Below are 18,087 nucleotides of genomic sequence, written 5' to 3'. Positions count from 1 at the left end.
ATGAATGGATAAAGAAATTGTGGTTTATATACACAATGGAATACTACGTGGCAATGAGAAAAAATGAAATATGGCCTTTTGTAGCAACGTGGATGGAACTGGAGAGTGTGATGCTAAGTGAAATAAGCCATACAGAGAAAGACAGATACCATATGGTTTCACTCTTATGTGGATCCTGAGAAACGTAACAGAAACCCATGGGGGAGGGGAAGGAAAAAAAAAAAAAAAAAGAGGTTAGAGGGGGAGAGAGCCAAAGCAAAAGAGACTGTAAAAAACTGAGAACAAACTGGGGGTTGATGGGGGGTGGGAGGGAGGGTAGGATGGGTGATGGGTATTGAGGAGGGCACCTTTTGGGATGAGCACTGGGTGTTGTATGGAAACCAATTTGACAGTAAATTTCATATATTAAAAAAAATAAATAAATAAATAAATAAATAAATAAAATAAATAAATAAATATTTGCCAATAAAAAAAAAAAGAAAATATTAAAACCAGTTTGCTTTTTCCTAATCATCTGCTGGACGGTGGAGGAAACAGCAAAGGTCGAGAAGTAAGAATAGAAAAGTGATGTGCAGTAACTGAAAATTCACTATATCTAAATTACATTTGACAGCCACAACTACTTCATTATAACAATTCACTGACAGACAAATAGGGCTAACCATTAAGTATTTCAATATTTACTGGGCCCTTATTAGGTTTAAGGAACTGCTTTTCTGCTCAGAGGGGAAGGAAAGATTAAAAGAAAAACTAATAAGTCATAGTTATTACACTCAGACACCTTCCAATCCAGACACGAAAGCAAATTATTATATGAGAGACAAGGAAATACGTGTGAGATAGAGGCAAAGCGGGGTGGGAATAGAAAGCAAAGATTAAGGGAATGGGCATAGGGAGTGGGAGACAGGAGACAGATAAGGCACAAGGTGGCATTTGAGTTGGGACTCATAGGACAAGGAGTTTGACAGCATAAGCAATAGAAAAGGGAAAGTATACAGCATGTTTTAGGAAATGTGTTTTAGGAAAGATTGTTAGTTTCGTGCGAGTGCAACACCAGGTATCTCTGGAGGGATGGAAGATTCCGAGGTCGAGAGGGCAAAGATGCTGGAAAGCCTTGAATGACACACTCAAAAAATTTGGACTGTGGCAAAATGATCTACTTTAGTATACACAGACGAGCAGATGATACCTAACAGCATTGTCTATTTAACTTTGGAAGAGACACACTCAGATATTCATCAGCCCGGAGCCTGGTTCACTCTCTATCCAGAGGATGGGTATAAAGAAGGAGGTATTGAAGAGCCCATGACTGCTGACCGGCCAGAAATTCAGACTAGCCTGTTCTAAGCATGTGCCACAGTTGACAGTTCAAGAAAATTCCTAATTCAAATCAATAAGGCTACTAGGTGACCCTTCTTGCCAAAGTCAGGAAACTTTTCTCCATGAAACTTGCATAAAAGGGATATGTTGGACATTTTATTATTATATGGAATAGTGTTATGAACAATGTAACAAGACTTTCTCTTTCAAGCACCTATTTGTATGAACTGTGATAATGGCAATAATACATGTGATATGCTTAACAGAACACCTGGCACATAGTATGTGCTCAGTAAATGGTGCCTATTACTACCACTACCACCATTATCACTACCATCATCAAATATTTCTAGAATTCAATGTTTAATAACATATCAACAACAACTGGGATTATATATGGTAACTTTATAAGACTCGGATATATCTATTCCTTCCTACCCAGCATTCTTCATTGTTTTCCCCATGTGATCTTTTAACTAATTTATTTGTAATAGACTATTTTTTTAAACAGTTTTAGGTTCACAGCAAAACGGAGTGGAAGGTATAGAGATTTCCTCTCCTCTCACATAAGCATGGCTTCTCCCACCATCAAAATCTGAACGCAAGTGGTAAATTGTTGTAACAGCTGAACCTAAATTGACATATCACCACCACCCAAAGCTCCTAGTTTACATTAGGGTTCACTCTCCATGTTATACACCCTATGGACTTGGACATACATATAATGGCCCATATCCATCATTACAGTATTGGACTGAGTAGTTTCAATGCCCTAAAAACCCTCTGTGCACCACCTATTCATCCTGATCTTTTTTTTTCAACGGAAACTGACTCACTTTTTTCTCATGATAAAACAAGATATACTCAGTATCTTTATACTTTATCTTTATACTCAGTATAAAATATAATGGGAAAAAACCTAGCAACACCCACCATCCAGACATGACCATAGCAAATATCTCAGTGTTTATTTTTCCAGACCTGGATCCTACCACACATACTGTTTTGTGGTTTGGGTATTTTTTTTCTTTATAATTTAATATATTCTGGCTCTGCATCTGGAGATGCTCGCAGCTTTCAGCTCCTGGGCCAGCATCTTATCAGAATGTCTACTGTTCACGAAATTCTGCACAAACTCAGCTTGCAGGGTGACCCCTCTACAGTCCCCAAATGCACACAGGATGGTCAAAACATACACCAAGTGGATGCTGAGCAGAATCCTTTGAACAATGAAATGGCATCAAGACTAAAGGTGTGGATGAGGTCACTGCCATCAATATATTGACCAACCGCAGCAATGAGGAGAGACAGAATATTGCCTTCGCCTACCAGAGAAGGGCCAAAAAGGAATTTGCATCAGCATTGAACTCAGCCTCCACTGGCCACCTAGAGAAGGTGATTTGGGGCCTACTGAAAACACCTGCTCAGTATGAGGCTTCCAAGCTGAATGCCTCCCCCTATGAAGGTGCTGAGGACTGATGAGGACTCCCTCACTGAGATCATCTGCTCAAGGACCAATTAGCAGTCTACAAGGAAATGCACAAGACTGATCTGGAGAAGGACCTTCTTTCCAACACATCTGGTGACTTCTGCAAGCCCATGTTTGCCCTTGCAAAGGGTAGAGGAGCCGAGGATGGCTCATTGATTACGAACTGTTTGACCCTAGATGCCTATGATCTCTAATGCTGGGGTAAAGAGGAAAGAAACTGATGTTCTCAAGGGGATCAGAACCATGACCAAGCAAGTGTGTGTCACCTCCAGAAAGAATTTGAAAGGTACAAGAGCTACAGCCCTTATGATCAAGGAGTAGGTCAAAGGAGACCTGGAAAATGCTTTTCTGAACCTGGTCCAATGTATTCAGAACAAGCCCCCCTATTTTGATGACTAATTGTGTGATTTCCTAAAGGGCAAGAGGGTTCATGATAAGGCCCTGATTAGAATCATGGGTGTCCACAAGTGAAGCAAGGGGACATGTTAAAAATTACGTCTGAATTCAAGAGAAAGCATGGCATGTCCCTGCACTACCACATCCAGGGAGACAGCAAGGGCAGCTACCAGAAGGTGCTGCTGTGCCTGTGTGGTGGAGCTGAATGAAGTATGAACATCCAGAAGTGGTGCTCCTGTGCTTCCAGTACCAGTTCTAGAAAATCAGCTTGCGACTAAAAGCCCCTTTGTGCCCATCCCTATGAGGATGACCTTAGCACTGCCTCCCCACCCCGACCTTATTTTAGTTGCCTAAGCATTGCCTGGCATTTCCCCATTAGCCTCTCCTTGTATTGTATTTTTGTAAAAAAATGTTTACTTATTTGTTTTGAGAGAGAGAGAGCTAGCACTGTCAGTGCAGAGCCCAAAGTGGGGCTCAATCTCATGAATCAGGTGATCACAACCTGAGCCCAGATCAAGAGTTGGACACTTAACTGACTAAGCCACCCAGGCGCCTCTAGTCTCTCCTTTTAGTGAAAGAAATGAACAGTTCAAGGAGTTAGAAGTGAAATCTATGATGTGAAACACTTTGCCTCTTATATACTGTCTTATAAACAGGTGAATAAACTGCATTTTTACTGTCGAAATAAAATAAAAATAACCTAATATATTCCACATATCTTTCCATGTTAAAATTCACCTGCAATACCATTTTTATTATTATTTTTTTTATTTAAAAAAAATTTTTTTTAACGTTTATTTATTTTTGAGACAGAGAGAGACAGAGCATGAACAGGGGAGGAGCAGAGAGAGAGGGAGACACAGAATCGGAAGCAGGCTCCAGGCTCTGAGCCATCAGCCCAGAGCCCGATGCGGGGCTCGAACCCACGGACCGCGAGATCGTGACCTGAGCTGAAGTCGGACGCTTAACCGACTGAGCCACCCAGGCGCCCCGATTTTTTTTTTTTAATTTTTAAGTAGGTTCCACACCCAACGTGGGGCTTGAACTTATGACCCAGAGATCAAGAGTCACATGATCTATTGACTGAGCCAGCCAGGCACCCTACCAGCAACCCCGTTTTTATTGTTTTATTTTTCAAAGTCTATTTATTTTTTGAGAGACGGAGAGCGAGGGAGAGAGAGAATCCCAAGCACGCTCTGTGTTGTTAGTGAGGAGCCCAACGCAGGGCTCGAACTCATGAACCATGAGATCATGACCTGAGCCCAAATCAAGAGTTGGATGCTTAACTGATTGAGCCACCCAGGCGACCCCTGCAATACCATTTTTAAAGGCTGAATATTATATGAATGTACCATAATAGGAAGCACCCATTATATGCCAGGCATGTCTTATTTCACTCTCTCACAACAACCCCTTACGTAGACATTATTATTGTCCCCGTTTTATTTTTAAAAATTTTAATGTGTATTTATTTTTTGAGACAGAGAGACAGAGCACAAGTCAGGGAGGGGCAGAGAGAGGGAGGGAGACACAGAATCCGAAGCAGGCTCCAGGCTCTGAGCTGTCAGCACAGAGCCTGATGCGGGGCTCAAGCTCACGAGCTGGCAGATCATGACCTGAGCCAAAGTCAGACGCTTAACCAACTAAGCCACCCAGGCACCCCAATATTGTCCCCATTTTAAACATTAGAAAAGTGAGGGGTGCCTGGGTGGCTCAGGTGTTTAAACTCCCGACTGTTGGTTTGGGCTCAGGTCATGATCTCATGGTTCATGGATTCAAGCCCCACGTCGGGCTCCATGCTTATGGTGAGGAACCTGTTTGGGATTCTCTCTCTCTCTCTCTCTCTCTCTCTCTCTCTGCTCCTCCCTTGCTTGATTTCTCTCTCAAAATAAATCAAGTTAAAAAAAAATTTTAAAGAAGATGAGAAAAGTGAGGGCCAGAGAAATTAGGCAACTTGCTCAAGTTCATACAGCTAGTAATTGCTAGAACTGGGATTCAAACTCAGATAATGAAGGCACATTCATTTAACCTATTCCCTTTTGTTGGACATGCATACTGTTGCCACATTTTTTTGCTTACTCTTATAAATAATGTTGTGATAATAACCTTTAAGCTAATCTTTGCACATATCCTTAATGAATTCTTTAGGAGAAATTCATAGAGATGGAATTTCTGGATCACAAGGCTGTTGATACACACTGCCAAACTGCCCTCCAGAAAGCTTATACAGATTTACTGTCTAGCAGTGTATGAGAACATCAATCTCCTCCTCTCTCTCCAACATTAGATATGATTACTAATTTAAAAAAACTGTATGCCCATTCTTAGAGAATACTATGAAAATAATCGACTCTCCAAAGCAAGCAGAAAATATTGTGATTTAGCCACAGTTTTGGATATTCTCCCCCAATGCTTCCCTTTATTAGCATTGATCACTGAGAAGCTGTTATACAGTGACATGCACCAAAACTGAAAATATAGGTTTGCCCCTAAAAAAACCCCATCAAATACACACACGCACCCACACCCACCCCCCCACACACACTTTGAACAAGCAGAATTTTAATACATTTAATTCATGCTACTGATTCTCATATTGTCATCATTCAAATGCCCAGAAAGGTAATATAAAATGTGAAACACTCAGGTTTATAAGATTTATAATCTAATTGGAAAAACACGCTAGGCTGAATGTAAATATATACATATGCTCTATATAAAGAAATTACGGTACTTGAGTTGCATTATGACGACATATTATTAAAAACAAAATAAGAGAATTGCATGGTGTGGCAAACTGTTCTGAACTATGAAAGACTTCCCGGAAGAGATTATTTTTAATTGATATCTAAGGGTTGGGAAGAAACTGGTTAGTTTCAGGTAAAGGCCTAGAATTTCCCATTGTGGGGTGCCTGGGTGGCTGGGTCGGTTAAGTGTCTGACTTTTGGTTTTGGCTCAGGCCTTGATCTTCTGTTTTGTGAGTTCAAGCCCTGCATTGGGCTCTGTGCTGACAGTGCAGAGCCTGCTTGGGATTCTTTCCCTCTCTCTCTGCCCCTCCCCTGCTTGCTTGTGCACACTTGCTCTCTCTTTCAAAATAAATAAATAAACTTAAAAAAAATAAAATTTGTAAAAAAAAAAAAAAAGAATTTCATATTGGAAAACTTTATCTAGGAAATCCTAAGAAGACTGCCTGACTGCAACTGAGGAGATCAACAGGAATGTAGTGTGAATGTCTCGGGAAGGTAGGATTTGAATCATTAGCCACAGGAAGGTTCTTACACTGGACAAAATGTGGACTGGACTTGGCTGATTCTTTTAGGAATGACATGGAAAATTAAATGGAGAAAAGAAGGCTTTTGGAAGAGAATCTCCCACAGGTTAAGTACTACAGGTGGTGTTTGCAAGGGAATTACCTTAGATAATTTTACTACACGAAACAAGGTACTAAAATAGAAATAAAGCATTTCCTGAGATCTCAATAAACCTCACTGGTATCTTTTGTATCAATTTCTCATTGTGCCTTTCTCTCACACTCTAGGGGGAAAAAGTCCTTGGGAGGAAGCAAGAGTATCAGCACCAAGGAATGATGTCATGGGGGTGGGGAGGAGGAGGGGCGTTGGGGGTGGGTGCTGGGTGAAGCTGATTCCCAAGCATTACCTCCAGTGAAGGAATTACGATAAGAAAGATCAAGCTCATTTCCATTTAAAAGAGAAACCACAGAAAATTAATATTGTAAAGACATCAAATTCTTTGGAAAGAATTTTAACTTGACTACAGTTGCTAATTTTAACCCATTTTCCTTCTGTAGTTACTAGAGATAAAGCACTTAAAAAATCCTGAACAAGAGTTGTGTGCTGTGTTTACGAATGCCTCTGCCTAGTTCCTGCAGTGACTGATTCTGAACATGAATTGAATGCAGGCTAGCAAGACCGAGCATAAAGCAGGGCCAGGAATGTATTATACACTCACTACTGGGTGGGCCATAAATTAAATTTAGTTTGTAGTTGCCAATGTGAAAAGCAAACCCTAATCAGACAAATATCAGTAGTCATGACATTAAAATGGACAAACTGCTCAAGGAAAGCACAATCATTTCCAAGAGGAAGATGAAATATTTCTCCTGCTCTGTTTTGAGAAGGTGGGGGTAGAGATGAGGAGATGTAGCTAAACCAAATTAAACAGGGGTGCCAGGAAGTGAATTCCTAGTGGAAGGGTGGGGAACAGGCATGCAAACCCTGGAGATACAGCGAAGGGATAATTTGGGGGGACGGCATGGTCCCCACAGTCAGAAGAAGGCCTCAGGGGGCACCTGGGTGGCTCAGTTGGTGAAGCATCTGACTCGATCTCAGCTCGGGTCTTGATCTTGGGGTTGTGAGTTTGGGCCCCAGATCGGGCTCCATGCTAGGCGTGGAGCCTACTTTAAAAGAAAAAAAGAGGGCCTCAAGTTTCTGATCATCAGAAGTGGGGTGGAGTGATTTTCTGAGAGTGGGGAGGAAAATATTGGCATTTAATTCAGAAAATAATTGTGAGACAGCAGATTTTTACAAGGTTTGGAAATATACATCTTTATCTGCATGTTAAAGGGCACCCATTGTTCTTCAATACCTTCTACCACTGCAATTTTTCCTAAAACACTTTCACCTTCACTGAAATACATGAAAAAATTTTTTTTAAATTTTTAAAAAATGTTTATTTATTTTTGAGACAATGCAAGAGACAGAGTGCAAGCAGCGGAGGGGCAGACAGAGGGAGACACAGCCCTGTCTGAAGTGGGCTCCAGGCTCTGAGCTGTCAGCACAGAGCCCGACGTGGGGCTCGAACTCATGAACCGTGAGATCCTGACCTGAGCCGAAGTCGGACGCTTAACCGACTGAGCCACTCAGGTGCCCCTGAGAAATTTTAATGGTGATAAAATACACATAAAACTTCCCATCTTAACCACTTTTAAATCTACAGTTCAATAGTGTTAAGTACATTCATATTGTTGTGCAACCAGTATCCAGAACTCTTTTCATCTTGCAAAAGCGAAACTCTATACCCATTAAATACTTTTCATTCCACCCTCCTCCTAGCCCCTGGCAGCCACCATTCTACTTTCTGTCTGTATGAACTTGGCTACTCTAGGTTCTTGCCACGCCAATTTTAAGGACAGTCCAGTATAGGGTAGGACCCTTAAACTTATGATTCATGTTATCACTCAATAATACATGTATTTTTTCAAGAATGATGTTTCTAATTTGTGATGTGATATATCAGCTAGAAATGAAAACACCTGGGGGCGCCTGGGTGGCTCAGTCGGTTGAGCGTCCGACTTCGGCTCAGGTCATGATCTCGCGGGTCGTGAGTCCGAGCCCAGTGTCGGGCTCTGTGCTGACAGCTTGGAGCCTGGAGCCTGCTTCGGATTCTGTGTCCCCTTCTCTCTCCGCCCCACCCCTGCTTGTGCTCTGTCTCTCTCTTTCAAAAATGAATAAACATTACAAAAAATTTAAAAAAAGGAAATGAAAACACCTGTATTGTTGATGCTTTGTGAAAAGCAAATAGTATAGAAATGCTATAAGTTAATAGTCTTCCTATAATTCCATGCTCCAGAAATAACTACTGATAGATTGACACATATCCTTCTCGACATCTGTAACTACATGCAAGCTCATGCTATACATAGGATTCTGAACCCTACGTCTAATTACTAGGTACAAAGTTTAGTGAGGCTGCTGAGGGTAGCAGAGTGGAAAGACGGAAGGAACCTGGGTGTCTGATGACATCACTGAGCCACTGAATTAACCAACCCTGGAAGCTCCTTTCCTTAAGACTTCTTGTTATTGGAGATAATAAATTCCCTTAGAGTTTAAGCTGCTTCTAACTGGATTTTGTTACTTCTGCCAAAGCATCCCAACTATCTGTCATTCTCCTAGACAATTCGGCCTATCTATCCCGAAAGCAAGTATAAACCTACATAAGTCTCACAATAATAATGAAGTGCAGACTTTGAACAAAATAAAACCTCATGCATCATGCTGTTACAGCAAGTGAAACCAATAAGCCTTGAAACTCCTGTCATCAGGTAAGTGTAAATGACGTCAGTTGTGCCAAACACAACCTGTTATATAAGATGGTTTGTTTTAAAACACACATTATATTAAACTGAACGTTATGCAAATTAAAAGCCTAGAATTCCAAAGGAAAATTATGCATTTAAAAAAATGCCAGGTACATGTCTGTTCTATATATGTACCATTACTAATAAAACTAAAAAAATTAATAATATTTGTGGAGCACTTAGTATGTGTCAATGCTGTGCTGAGTGCTTTACACTGATTTTTTTTTTACATGCTGTGAGCATTTTCCCCCTTTAAACTATGTTAAAATACACATAACATAAAATTTACCATCTTAGCTGTGTGTAAATGTACCAGTTCAGTGGTGTCAAGTATATTCACATTGTTGTGCTATGTGCTGTAAGTTTCTCTTTTTCTTCCAGTTTTATGGATATATTTCACACTGATTAATGTACTCACTTCAACAAACCTATGAGGCAGATACGGTTACATTCCCATTTTACAGATGAGGAAATTAGCACATAGAAAGGGTAACATGTACCCGAATAACCAAGCTAGTATATACGATGCCATTTGTAAGTCTTTTCTTCTCAGTCATTCTTCAACCCAATCCAATCTGGCTTCATTTCACCCCACCCCTCTCTCCACAGAATTTGCTTTCAAATACAAGAAATTCATTAATAATCTCCATTTTGGTAACTCAAAGGACATCCTTCAGTCTTTATAACTTAATACTTAAGTATTACTCAAGTACTTGCTCTCTGGCCACTCGATAGCATATAACTTAATACTTTTCCGTGTCTTTTCATGGTACTACTGGTGATCTTTAAAGCTGTTTCCTGTAGCCTCTTTTCTTCTTTTATACTTTCTGCATAGGTCATAGCATGCATTCCCAGAGCTTTAATTAACGATCCAGTGATGGTGCCTAAACATGTGTCTTTAGCTCAGATCTCTATCCTGGGCTTCAAACTGTTCCTTCAAACTGAGCTTCAAACTCAGTGGTACTGAGATCAGTACAACTAACATCTTCACTTAGAGATCCCAGAGAACTTCAAATTTAACATGTCCAACACTAAACTCGTCTTCCCTCCAAATCCATTCTTCTGCCAATGTTCCCTTCTTCTGTGGCCCCACCGACCCATCAACTGCCCAAGCCAGAGGCCTAGCAGTCATCCTTGCCTCCACCGTTGCCCACCCTCCACCAAATTTATCAACAATTGAGTCTACCTTTCAAATATCTCCCGAATCTCCTGCTCTCCTCCATGCTCACGGCCATGGCAGTAGCCAGGGTCACCGCAGCTGCCTCCTATCTGATCATCCTGTATTTCATTTTGCCCACTTCCAATCTACTTACCGCTTTGCAGCCAGGGTAGTCTTTCAAAGATGCAAATCTGGTCATGTCAGTCCCAGACTTAGAATTCTTCAGTGGCTTCACATTGACCTTAGAAGGACAAAGTGAAAAATCTTTAGCACGACTTGGAAGGCCCTACGAGATTGTGCACTAATCTATGTGTCCAATCAATGTCATCTCTCCCCACTTCATCCTTACTTCCACTTTAGCTAGAATGCACTTCTTTCAAATTCTCTACACACCATACTCCTTTTCATTTCCAGGCTTTTACACGTGTCATTTTTTACCTAGAGTACTGTCTGCTCCTATAGTCCATATCCCAAGCTAGCTAACTCCTACACATCAGTAAGATCTCAACTAAGAGAGGTCATTTCCTCCCTCAACCCCTCAAACTAGGTTAGATCTCTCTGGCAACTAGATCAGGGCTTAATACATAGGAGGTTCCTAAAAATATTTGTTGGCTTGGCTAAGTAGAAAAGAAGAGTGAATAGGTAGGGAGGGCTTTGATGGAGAAGCAAGCAGTCAATAAATATTGTTAAATGAATGAGTAAATAAATGAATGAGTAAAAGCAGGAAGATTTGTTTAACGAACAATTCTATTTTTTTCCTGGTATAATATTAGTGCATTGGGGGAAATAATATTGGATACCATTCTACAAAGAGGAAAATACCCAGTTGCAAGATCAGGAGGCATTATTTTAAAATGGGTTCCAAGCTATAACATTTCACTAAAAAATCACGTAAGAGAAATCTATGAACGACTATACGTCAACAAATTAGGTAATCTAGAAGAAATGGACAAATACCTAAAAATCACATAAATTACCAAACAAACTCAAGAAAAAATAGGAAACCTCAATAGATCTGTAAACAAGTACAGAGATAGAATCTGTTTCAAAACCCTCCCAACAAAGAAAAGTCAGATATAGCTTCACTGGTGAATTTTACCAAACATTTAAAGAAGAATCAACACCAATCCTACTCAAACTCTTCCAAAAATAGAAGAGGAGGAACATTTCCTGACACATTCTATGAGATCAGCATTACCCTGATACCAAAGCCAGCAAAGACACTACAAGAAAAGAAAACTACAGACCAACATTGCGTATGAAGAATACAAATGGAAAAATTCTCAACGATAGCAAACCAAATCCAATAGTACATTAAAAGGATCATACAGCAAGACCAAGTGGGATTTATCCTAGGAATGCAAATGTGGTTCCATAAAAGAAAATCAATGTAATGCATCATGTTAAAAGAACAGAGGGGGGAAAAACCACATGATTATTTCAATAGATGCAGGAAAAGCGTTTGAAACAATCCAATGCTTTGATGATAAAAATACTCAAGTACGTAGGAATAGAAAGGAACCTCCCTAACATGATAGAGGGCATTTACCAAAACCTATAGGTAATATCATACTCAGTGATGAAAGACTGAAAGCCTTCAACCTGGAAAACAAGATAAGAGTGTGTGCTTTTTGAAACCAGAGAGAGGTGGTAGTTGAATAACACTGTAAATGCACTAAATGCCCCTGAATTGAATACTTTTCAATTAGTTAACTGTATATTATATGAATTTCACATCAATAAAGAGATTCATTTAGTAAATCATTTGTTCATTTTGGTTTACTGATCTACAAGCTATTACCTACATTTATAGGATAATTAGTTAAGTGAGAGTAATAATTTAGAGATTACATTTTAACACCATGAAAAACAAACTTTATTTTCAATTCAAGATAAATGTGAGATAAAAGTCAAACTAAAAGCCTAAAAACTATTCTTAAGAGAGCCTGCAAATTTTCCTCTCAAAATTAGAACATTCTTTTAAAAATTGGAAGCCAGATGGTCTTGCACATAAGAACAAATCTCAATGTTAAATCCACATGGGATTTAAAAGTTAACTCTGCTGCAGCTGCAGCAAAGCAATCATAACTGTAGTCACCGTGTTTATTTTTCCTTCAGTGATGTTTAGAGCTGTGTTTCTCAAATTGGGAACTTGTTAGAAATACAAATTCTCAGGTCCCGCCCCAGATCTCCAGAATCAGAAACTCTGGGGTTGAGGGCCAGTAGTCTATTTTAATAAGCCTTCCAGATGCACACTCAAGTTTGAGAAGCACTAGTTAAAACCAACTGCACAAGTCTTGGCCAAGTGAGGCTGCTACAAGCATTTTCTTACCAGACATTGTTGGGTCATAAGCGTTGTGCTATTTCTTCTAGTTGTTAACGTGTCAGCTTGGAATACCTGTGAATTATCACTATGAAAAAAAGGAAAACATTTAAAATCCATTACAAAACTTTTTTTAAAGAATTAAGATTCCAAATACTTAAGAAACCATGCCATTAACGTAAATGGCTTCTTTGGGGAGCCAGTTGTGCAGGTGGATAAATTGCAATATGTGTGCACGTGCACACGCACAGCCTTAGTTGGCTGAGCCTAAACAAGTGTCCCTGTAAGGGAAGAAATTTTCAAGCATGCCACTTTACCTCTAGTCATGCTACCAAGAATAAGTATAATTTATTGTGGCCTTGGAAATGCATCATTTTCTGTGTAAACCTGTAACTGACTTAAATTTATGACTGAAGCTACCATGTGCGATACCAACTCCCTCTCGACTGTGAAGCTTTCACACGAACAAGAGGGATAACCGGTAGAGGCCGACAGAACTGAGATTTTCACAGATATCTTTTGTTTGATGAAAATGTTTTTAACGTAGTTGCACACACTCAAAACATTAAGAGGGTTCACGCAAATAATCCAGATTCCGGATTTCTAGCTTCTCTCGAAAACTCTGCAAGACGTGGCCACACCGGGCCACGTTCCCACATGGCAACCACAGGCTGAAGCCAAGCAACCGCTGCCTGCTGAAGATGGGGCTCGTCTTTCTCTGTGTCGATGGCGCCTTGGCCTTATTCGGGCTTGGGACCCTGAAAACATCTTCTCCTTTTTATGTCTTTTTTTTTAATTTTTAAAAATGTTTTTATTTATTTTTGAGACAGAGAGGGACAGAGCATGAGCAAGGGAGGGGCAGAGAGAGAGAGACACAGAATCCGAAGCAGGCTCCAGGCTCTGAGCTGTCAGCACAGAGCCCGACGCGGGGCCCGAACTCCCGGACTGTGAGATCATGACCTGAGCCGAAGTCGGACGCTCAACCGACGGAGCCACCCAGGTGCCCCTTTATGTCTTTTTTTAAAACTTTTTATTTTGAAGCAGTTGAAGACTCACAATAAGTTGCTAGACTACAGAGGGTTCCCGTGTACCTTTCACCCAGGTTTCCCCAAGGAGGATAAAAGTCATTGGTAACATTTCCTTCATTTTTGCCATATCCACTCAGGTGCCAAGTCTTTCAGGTTTTGCCTCTGTAGCTGCTCATAGGGCCATCTTATTCTTTTTAGGCTCCCTGCCAAAAACCAATTCAAAGCCTTTTTACTTTCCTGCGGACTTTGCAATAGTCTCATTTGTCACTTCATCTCAGTTTTGCCCCTGACACAATCTACCTAACAGACTACTAGGTCACCTTCCTGAAGGACAGCTTGCTCTCCTGCTCACAATATTCAGTAATTCTCTTCATTACCGTGGGCTGAATTTAATTACATTCATTACTATAACATTCAAAGCCCTCCACACTTTAGCTCTAGACTTTTGGATGTGATGAACTAGTAAGATTTCAAAACAAAATCTTGGCACAAACGTACAGTTGCTACCAACTTTCTGTTGTGAAGTAAAGTCATCAAAAAAAAAAAAAAAAAATCCCAGGGGCGCCTGGGTGGCTCAGCAGGTTAAGCGTCTGACTTCGGTTCAGGTCATGATCTCCCAGCTCGTGAGTTCAAGCCCCGAGTTGCGCTCAGTGCTGACAGCTTGGAGCCTGGAGCCTGCTTCGGATTCCGTGTCTCCCTCTCTCTCTGCCCCTCCCCGCTTCATGCTCTGTCTCTCAAAAATGAATAAACATTAAAAATTTTTTTTTTAAATCCCACCATTTACCAACACCATCACTTCACTTACAAGAGGACATTTTTTTTTGAGCCTGCGTGAGAGTGGGGGAGAGGTGCAAAGGGCAGAGGGATGGAGGAGAGAAGGAGAGAGGGAGAAAGGAAGACTGAGAGAGAAAAAGAGAGAGAGAGAGAGAGAGAGAGAGAGAGAGAGAGAGAGAGAATCTTCAGCAGGCTCGAGCCTCAGCATATTCTTGGAATGCTGTCCCAGCTCTCCAGCTCCCCTCTTCCCATCTGTATCCTATCGATCCATCAGAATCCATCTCATATGCCTCGTCTCCAAGAACATTTTCCTTATCCCTCAATCCTACTGTCATTTCTCACTCCCTTCTTTGCATCTCCCTAGCACTTTCTTTCCCTCCCTAAGCACAGATCTTAGTCTATCGTATATTTAAATCCTTTGATTATTTATTTTCCCTATTAAATTAAAAGCTTACTGAGTCGTAATACATCTTTGCAGCATAGTAATTTGTATATAACAGGTAGTAACTCAATATTTTATGAGGGGATATGTGGTATGGGTCTAATGTTTACTTCCTTTTCCAATCATTTTTCTCTATGAGAACAGGAAAATATTCTAGCAGTCACAAGAAAGCTGGAGGGACACTAATGGGTTACATATTTGCACTCTTGTATGTGAGGGTAATTCTTAAGGCTGGCAATTATATTCTCCCCTAAATTTTTGTCACTCAATTTTAATAAGACTATAACTGAAAGAAATCATTGAGGAAGCATAGATTTCAATAGGTAGGAGTCACTCAACATGAATTCATAAAATCCTAGGTGATACCTACAACTGAGTTAAGTGCTACAACTTAAAGTAAAGACACTATAACTAGATACAGGTTCAATGCACCACATCAGATGAGCAATAAGCAGCTCTGTCTAAATATCTAAGCTACAAGATGTTTATGCTAGTTATATCCCCAAAGCAATCATTCACTACAGCCACTATTGTCTTTCCAGGTTTGTACGAATTTAATAAGCCAGATAGTTGGCAAATTTCTTCTGCAAAGGGCCAGACAGTAAATATTTTGGGCTTTGTGGGACATACAATCTCTGTGGCAGCTACTCTGTCATTGTAGTAGGAAAGTGGCCATGGGCAACAAGTAGGCAAATGGGCATGGCTATGTTCGAATAAAACTTTATTTACAAAACCAAATGGCAGGCTGGATTTGGCCCACAGGTAGTAGTTTGACTTTCAAACAGTTTAAATGCAGGGCCAGACTAGAGGTATTTACAGGCGGAAGGCACTGGCAGAAATCCCAGAACTTACTAATACTCAAAGGGCCAGAGAAGTAAAAGGAAAAAAAAACTACCTTTAAATAAGGTTATTGACACCAGTAGTGAAGTCAGACAAGTAGATGGCTAAAGGGTATAAAGAACCAAGAGGTTCAAAAGTTTTGACAACAGTATTTTTGATTTTTAAAAAATTTTTTAATGTTTTTATTCATTTTTGAGACAGAGAGAGACAGAGAGCAAGCAGGGGAGGGGCAGAGAGAGAAGGAGACACAGACTGGGAAGCAGGCTCCAGGCTCTGAGCTGTCAGCACAGAGCCTGACACTGGGTTCGAACTCATGGACGGTGAGATCATGACCTGAGCCAAAGTCGGACACCCAACCGACTGAGCCACCCAGGCGCCCCTGACATCAGTATTTTTATTAATACGAGATGTACACAAAACAGTGCAGGAACTTTTTTGAAAAAAAACCAGTAATTCTTATATTAAAGAGTTAATATTTAAGGAACAAATTCTGCGAATACTGGTGCAAGAGATTGTGTTCATACACAGGAAGCATCAAGCAAAATTGGAAAATTACTTGAAAGAAGTGCAACAATATTTAATGAGCAGTGAAAGAGGCAAGACAACAAGTATTAGAGGCTCAATTTAGTGAGAAAGCGAGGGAAGTGAGCAGTGTACATATACAACCAAACAGAATGGAGGTGAACTTGAATTCTAGTGTAATTCTACTCCAAATTGTTTTCCCTGCCGTGTCACTTTCCTGACCATGCTCTAAACTGGCCATAACAGCACAAAATCTGCCCTCAGGAGATCATTTGGCCAAGTTCCCTGACATCAGGCATGTCACATATCATCTTCGGGTTACTTCTTTATGACACATGAGAGTCCCTGGACTTGGTCCACCTTGTGGTTTCTTTATCTTTAACTCCTCGTAGATAAATAGGTAAACTGATTCTCACCTTTCTGTACCAATTTCGCTTCATGCATCAGGAGCTTAAGCTACAGAATTTGACACTGTAAGCATGCTCTAATATGATAAAAATAAAAACTTTAAATCCTTCGCAGAACAAAACAAAGCATGAAGGGATAACTGCGATCACTCTCCTTGTTTCTAGGACTGCTTGCAACTTGTTTTTCATTTCATAAAGGCTTCCAATAAAACCAACATTCTCCTCAAGTGCTTTCTTCTAGCAGAGTGGGTCCATAGCAATTCATTTTTTCATACAATAGGATTAGGGTCTATCCTGAATTTATAGAATGTTCTCGTTTTCAGCTCAACATGCACAGTTGCCTCCCCTTTATTTTTCTATCTGCCTATTAAAAAAAGATAATGCATTATTTTTTTGATTAATCTTAGTTTGCATTTCCTTTTGGAACAGTATATTCTCCTTTGCCTCAAATGACCAAATGTATTTGGTTAGTTAATGAGCTTAGAAGTTGATTAGTAGTGGACAAAACACTAGCTTAGGAGTCAGGAGACACAGGTTCCTAGTACTGGCCCTACTACGTCATTTTAGAGACTTATGGGCCTCGGTTTCCTCATCCATTAAATAAGGAGGGTATATCTGGTCTCTGAGTTCACTTCTAACTGTTGTGATTTATACCTATCAATTAGTATGATGCTAGCAAAAACGAGGAACAAAGTTACTAACACAGGAAGTGAATGAATTTTTCAAACATTTTTACAATACTGATAAAACTTTATGATACTATGATGTGAGATCCAAGATCTCACTTTCAAACCCTATTTTAAGAAATTATAAGCTTGTGCCATGCCAGATATTGGATATGTGCAGGAAAAACAGTTAACCATCAGGACAGTGTTTCTAAATCTTATGTTTTCCATTATCAGTCCTCAAAGGTGTCTTCCCTCCCCCTTTTTTTAGAGAGGGTAGGGGCAGAGGGAAAGGGAGAGAGAGAATCTTAAGCAGGCTCCATGAGATCATGACCTGAGACGAAATCAAGATTCGGATGCTTAACCGACTGAGCCACTTGGGCGCCCCTCTAAGGAGCCCTTTTTTTTTTTTTTTACATTTTCCCTCCAATTACTCGCTCTTGAAAATTCACACAAAATTTTTGTATGTATAGCTGTGGTTTGTACATAAAAAGGCAAGATGTTTTTCACCACCCTCCCCCCAAGAACGAAGTTGGGGGCAGTACCGGCCATTGAGGATGCAACACTTAGGAGATCAAGTTTCTCTGGTACCTAAACTTTTTGTTCAAATAAAAACTAGGTGTAA

General features: G+C 40.3%; 1 protein-coding gene and 1 pseudogene across 5 annotated transcripts in view; one reads left to right on the top strand and one right to left on the bottom strand.

Moving 5' to 3' along the window:
• Positions 1–18,087, bottom strand: part of LOC125932294 (P2R1A-PPP2R2A-interacting phosphatase regulator 1-like) — a 74,796-nt gene that overhangs the window by 55,598 nt on the left and 1,111 nt on the right. For all 5 annotated transcript variants that reach the window (XM_049644846.1, XM_049644843.1, XM_049644845.1 and 2 more), the window contains exons 3-4: positions 12,794–12,872; positions 10,616–10,702 (exon numbers count right to left, since the gene is read on the bottom strand). In XM_049644846.1, the coding sequence (XP_049500803.1) occupies positions 10,616–10,702; positions 12,794–12,872 (166 nt within the window). The remainder of the gene's footprint in view (positions 1–10,615; positions 10,703–12,793; positions 12,873–18,087) is intronic.
• LOC125932301 (annexin A2-like) lies at positions 2,411–3,414 on the top strand (annotated as a pseudogene).

Source organism: Panthera uncia, chromosome X (assembly GCF_023721935.1).
Source record: "Panthera uncia isolate 11264 chromosome X, Puncia_PCG_1.0, whole genome shotgun sequence".
Taxonomy (NCBI): Eukaryota; Metazoa; Chordata; class Mammalia; order Carnivora; family Felidae; genus Panthera; species Panthera uncia.
Note: the sequence above shows the minus strand (reverse complement) of the source record. Positions and strands in the feature narration are given on the sequence as shown.